The 6051-nt window shown below is 34.5% G+C and overlaps 1 protein-coding gene across 1 annotated transcript; it reads left to right on the top strand.

The window, feature by feature from the left end:
• Positions 1–3373: 3373 nt before the first annotated feature.
• LOC143909254 (uncharacterized) lies at positions 3374–4443 on the top strand. Its single transcript, XM_077427161.1, has 3 exons — positions 3374–3659; positions 3786–4004; positions 4235–4443. The coding sequence occupies exons 1-3, from the start codon at positions 3374–3376 to the stop codon at positions 4441–4443; spliced, it is 714 nt and encodes a 237-aa protein (XP_077283287.1).
• The last annotated feature ends 1608 nt before the right edge of the window (positions 4444–6051 follow it).

Genomic DNA, 6051 nt, shown 5'->3' with positions numbered 1-6051 from the left:
TTTCTACCGTACTTTTTGCTTTTTTTTTACTATAATTTCACTTCGTTAACTGTGGACACCCTTTACAAACAATAACCACGTGAGTGAATATATTTAATTACAAGTGGTCGTTTCGAGTGATAATCGTGGGGGTAGAAACTTTTTCAAGCCATAATCGCTCAATTATACGTAGGTACATTGCATCGCGCACATGTTTATAGGTTAATGGTTAGATCGGATGAATGACGTCACAAGTACAGGGAATTTAGGGGAAGGTCTCATTAATATTATTCGTATTATTATTCGTGTTATTATTCGTGTTATATTAGTAATAAAAAATTACCACTAACACGAAAACCATGTGAACTGTATAAGAGGTATGTATGTAAAAATAACGTTAACCACGTGTTCAACAAAGGGTTTTGGAGTGTGGGCACGTTGCAATTCTAACAGGATTACAACAATTTCTTCTTTGTAATTGATAAATACAAAGTCTTGTTTTTTCGATAATTGTTCATACAATTTCCACAATGCTTAAGTAAAGCACCACATTATTGTGAGTGTGGGCACGTTGAATTCTAACAGAATTAAAACAATTTCTTCTTTGTAATATATAAATACAAAGTCTTGTTTTTTGGATAATTGTTCATACAATTTCCATAGTGTTTAAGTTAGCATTCAGAGTCGAATACAAATACTCACGGTTAATTATAACGAATATTGCGTTAATTATAATATCTCTACTCGTAGCTCAATTAATAGTTACAGTAGAGCACAGCTCTATTCATATGGCGAAATAGTCGCAACTTATTATCATTCAATAAATGTCAGGTTCTGAAAGTGAAGAAACAAAGGTGAGCAACGAAAGAGAAACGTTAAACTCCAAAACATATAGGACACGAAGTCTAACTAGGAATTTAGAAAATAAGAACGTCGAAATTTTAGGAGAAACGTCAAACTCTAAAACATATAGGACATAAAGTCTAACCAGGAATTTAGAAAATAAGAACGTAGAAATATTAGGAGAAATGTCAAATTCTAAAACATATCGGACATGAAGTCTAACTAGAAAATTAGGAAACTTAGCGACAGAAGATACAATTCTGGTTAAAATGACGAAGTCAGAAGTAAAATATGTTCTCGCGGTTAAGAGATTGAAAAGAAGGATAGAAAATCCAATTGAAATAAATGATTTGAACTATCACCACATTAAGGTGTTATTTGACCGGCTAATCAATTTGCATTCAGAAACTATCACAGATGCAGATCAATCACAGGCCATAGATGAAGAGTTCGATATAATTAAAATAGAAGTTCAAAAATTTAAAGAGATATTAGATGCAAAACCAGTTAAAGATAGTAAGCAGAACGTAGATCAAGCAACAATCAAATTTGCAAGAGACAAGTTACCGACTTTAACTATTCCCAAATTTCATGGAGATCCAGCCGAGTGGCACACATTTAAACAGAACTTTAAAAATATGATAGGTAACAAAACCGAATACTCCAATATAACTAAATTGAACTATCTGCATCAGTCATTAATCGGTCCCGCATTAGAAGCCGTGTTAGGTTTAGATATCACCCCAGATAATTATGAGGCAACGTGGAATATTTTAGATAATCGATACAACTTACCGAGACTGAGTCTCAAAACCAGGATTAACTCACTTTGTGATTAGAAATTAATCACTAAGGAATCATACACGAAATTAAGAGATCTCTTGAATAAGGTTACTATATGTATAAAGAATATAGAATAATTAGGTTACACCAGAGAAATTTTGGATCCTTGGGTAATATGCCTAGTTATCAGGAAACAACCTTTCCATTTAGTGAAGGATTGTCAGACATCTCTGGTTGACAGAGAGATGCCACCTTATGAAAACTTAGAAACATTTTTACAGAATAGATGCAACGTATTGCAATCTACCGCACCGTTAAATGTAGTTAAGGAACTCTCATCCAATCGTCAACGAATTATGAGAACTCATTATCTAAACTCCCACCTACTATGCAGTTAGATTGGGAAAAGACTTTATCAAATAATAACATGCCACCGTATAGTTCCCTAGAGGCATTTATTTTAAACCGTGCGCTGTACTGCAGTCGCTCCAATCTAACTCAAATAAACTAAACAATCGAAATAACAATACTTCACCTAAAACATACACTACTCAAACTCCTAATTCTACAACATTCGGAAAATTGTCGTGTCCGTTATGTCAAGACAATCATTATATAAACAAATGCACAATTTTATTACGGCAAACACTATCCGAAAGAAAACAATCAGTTATATCAAAAGGATTGTGTGCAAATTGTTTTATGCGCGGTCATTCTAGCACAAATTGTCGTAGTAAATTCGTATGTAAACATTGCAAAGGACGTCACAATACAATGTTGCATGTAAATGCATCATCAGCTGTCCAACAATGTCTTATTGGCTACCGCGACTGTTCTTATAAAAGATAAACGAGGTAAATTCCAAAGGTGTAGGGCTTTATTAGATCCCGGATCACAAACTAATTATGCTACAACGAATTTATTATCAAGACTACAATTGAATTATAAACAAGTTCATGTTCCAGTAACCATGTTGACAGGAGCCAAAACTACAATTAATAAATCAATGGTTACTACGACAAAATCGGAATTTTCGAATTTTTCAGCAAATTTATCGTGTTTGGTGCTGGATAGCATAACAGGATTATTGCCTAATAATCAAATTGATCCGTCTCAAATAAATCTTCCAAGCCATATAAAATTATCAGATGATTCATGGCATGAGCCTAAGGCAATTGATCTATTGCTGGGAGCACAGATCGCATGGAGTGATAAAAAATCATAAATTAAATTTTGGAAAAAACCAACCAACTTACCAATACGAGTCCGAGTTCGGTTGGTTACTTTCTGGTGAATTACCATATAATAATTTATCTTCTGTACAATGTAATCTGTCATTCACACAGTCAAGTCCATCAGCTATGGGAAATCGACAATGTGTCGGAAACAACCTATCTTCGGAGGAAAGAGTTTGTGAAGAAAATTTTTCACTGAATAGACTTCCTTCGGGGAGATTTTCAGTTAAGTTACCTTTAAAATCTCCACCCACAACATTGGGTGAGTCATTATCAATTGCAGAAAAACGGTTCACATTATTAGAACGACGTCTTTCAAAAGATCATATTGTACGTAAAGTTACATAAAGTTTCTTTCAGAATACGAACAATTGGGTCATATGTCCGAATGTTCCCCTCCAATTGAAGGAAATCCATATTGTTATTTGCCTCATCACGCTGTTTTCAGAGACTCGAGTATTTCAACAAAATGTCGAGTTGTTTTCGATGCATCGGCAAAAACTTCAAATAATGTATCTTGAAATAACATTTTGATGACGGGACCAACGGTTCAACCGGAACTGTTTTCTATCTTACTAAATTTCTGGTGTCATCAATATGCATTGATTGCCGACATCGAAAAAATGTACAGGCAGATAATGATAAATGAGGAACACCGTGATTTACAACGTATTCTTTGGAGAACGGAAAGTTCATCTCCAATACGTCATTTCAGATTAAACACGGTAACGTACGGCACATCTTCGGCTCCATTCCTGGCCACGCGTCAGGTAGCTGAAGATAGTCATAACAAGTTTCCTCAAATTAGTAAAATTATAGGTAATTCCTTTTAATTAGTATTTCTGTTCAAAGTAAATTTTTTCATAAAGGGAAAATCAATAACTAAACGAAATTTTCTATCTCTGGTTAGTCAAATATTTGATCCATTGGGATTTTTATCCCCAGTATTAATCAAATATAAATGCATAATGCAAAACATCTGGGAAAAGGGCGTGGCCTGGGATGGAGATATTCCAAATGAATTATTCGATGAATTTCTGTTACATATTTCTAATATTCAAATGTTAAATCATATAAATATTGATCGTTGGGTTCTTGTTTCTAAACCCATTGACGTTCAGATGCACGTCTTTTGTGATGCTTCGGAAAAAGCATACGGAGCTTGTATATATTTAAGATCAATCAATTCTCTAGGAGAAACAAAAGTCTCACAATAGTGAGACTTTTGTTTCTTCGTCTTCACAATAGTGAGTGCTCCAAATCGCGAGTAGCACCTTTAAAAAAATTATCAATACCGAGATTAGAGTTGTCTGCAGCCTTCTTATTATCCAAGCTCTTGAAACATGTGAAAGCAAATCTAAATGTCAATGTTTCAAAATTTTATTATTGGTCAGATTCTATGGTTACATTACATTGGATTCTGGGCCAACCCAACAGATGGACCACTTTTGTAGCCAATCGGGTCGCAGAAATTCAAAAGATCACAGTGCCATCTCAATGCAAACATATTTCATCCGTAGATAATCCAGCAGATGTGGTGTCAAGAGGCATCTCACCAGAGTTACTAATTGACAACCACATTTGGTGGCATGGACCTACTTAGCTCTCTCAAGATGAATCCATTTGGCCAAATAACCATCTGTCAACAGTAGAATCAGTCCCAGAATCAAAAAAGTTAATCACATGTTTAATAATAACGGATTTTAAGTATTCATCTTTGTCCAAACTGTTGAGAATCACCGCATACATTAGGAAATTCTATTTTAACAAAATTTACAAATGTAAAATGATAGATTCACCTTCAGCAGATGAACTATCTGAATCTTTATTTCAATTATTAAAAGTAGCCCAAAGGCAATCTTTTCCAGATGAATACAGAATGCTTTGTAATCCAAAATCAGTCGCAATTTCAAATGATGTTGCAAATCTCAGTCCCATTATGATTGATGGTCTTATTCGAGTAGGTGGTAGAATCGAACAGGGTTTAGTTTCTAAGGAACAGAAACATCCAATTATTTTACACCCCAAACATCAATTAACAAATTTGATAATTGATAATTATCACCGAAAACATCTTCATTTGGGAATTCAATCATTAATAAACTTGTTGAGATTAGAGTATTGGCCTGGTATTACAGTTAAAAAGGTTTTAAGAAATTGCATCACGTGTTTCAAAGCAAAACCCAGATTTATCACTCAGTTAATGGGAAATCTTCCAGCATCAAGAATCATTCCCAATCCACCATTTATGAATACAGGAATTGATTATGCTGGACCATACTTTATTAAAAATGGTACTTTAAGAAATTCAAAAATAACAAAATGTTATATTTGTATTTTTATATGTTTCACAACAAAGGCCGTGCATCTCGAAGTCGTGGGAGATTTGACTACTGTATGATTCCTTAATTGCTTTAAAAGATTTATATCTCGCGCGGTAGACCAACTGTTGTTTATTCAGATAACGCGACGAACTTCGTAGGAGCTAGTCGAGAACTAAAAAAGGCAGTAGAAAATTTTTATTCGAATAAAGATTTCGAAAAGGTTAGTCAATATCTGTCCTCGGAACAGATAAAATGGAAATTTATTCCACCGCGTTCACCACATATTGGCGGGTTATGGGAGTCAGCGGTTAAAATAATGAAATACCATCTTAAAATAGTATATTAATTATTATTAATGGGTTCCTTAAGACATTTCATTGGAAACATATTTTGTCGGGAAATTCACTTAATCACACAGTCAGTTACGCGTCAGAGCATGCAATGGAGGGTTATTTTACCTCGATCATATCGCATGAATTTTGGGAGTATTTGGGAGTCTATTGTTAAACAAATGCAATATCATCTGAAAAGTTTGGTGAACTCTTTAAATCTGAGTTTCGAATCATTGGCAATCGTAATCGCACAGATAGGGACATGTTTTTAAACTCCCATCCTAAAAAACCGACCCTACGACCCTACAGACCTCATTCCTAACACATAAGAACCCAAGAAAGTTATGATATTAAAACGTCATTATCTTCAGATAACCTGGGCGATTATTGATTTTTGAAAAAATGGTCATTGGATTTAATTCTCCACACAAAATAAAGATCGGAGTTCTGGTGGCAATCAAGGATGATTGCCTGCCTACAGCTGTGTGGAATCTAGACAGAGTCTTTCGAATGACGAAAACAACGCATTGATGGCAGCATCTCATCTGCCTTCTG

The sequence above is a fragment of the Arctopsyche grandis genome, chromosome 3 (assembly GCF_051622035.1).
Source record: "Arctopsyche grandis isolate Sample6627 chromosome 3, ASM5162203v2, whole genome shotgun sequence".
In the NCBI taxonomy this organism is placed as follows: Eukaryota; Metazoa; Arthropoda; class Insecta; order Trichoptera; family Hydropsychidae; genus Arctopsyche; species Arctopsyche grandis.
Note: the sequence above shows the minus strand (reverse complement) of the source record. Positions and strands in the feature narration are given on the sequence as shown.

Bases quoted from the DNA above. Each gene is read 5' to 3' on its own strand.
- LOC143909254 (XM_077427161.1), top strand. From the start codon at position 3,374: ATGACGGGACCAACGGTTCAACCGGAACTGTTTTCTATCTTACTAAAT. The intron at 3,660-3,785 runs GTAATTCCTTTT...TTTTATCCCCAG, and splicing joins TCAAATTAGTAAAATTATAG to TATTAATCAAATATAAATGC. The intron at 4,005-4,234 runs GTATATATTTAA...ATTATTGGTCAG, and splicing joins GGAAAAAGCATACGGAGCTT to ATTCTATGGTTACATTACAT.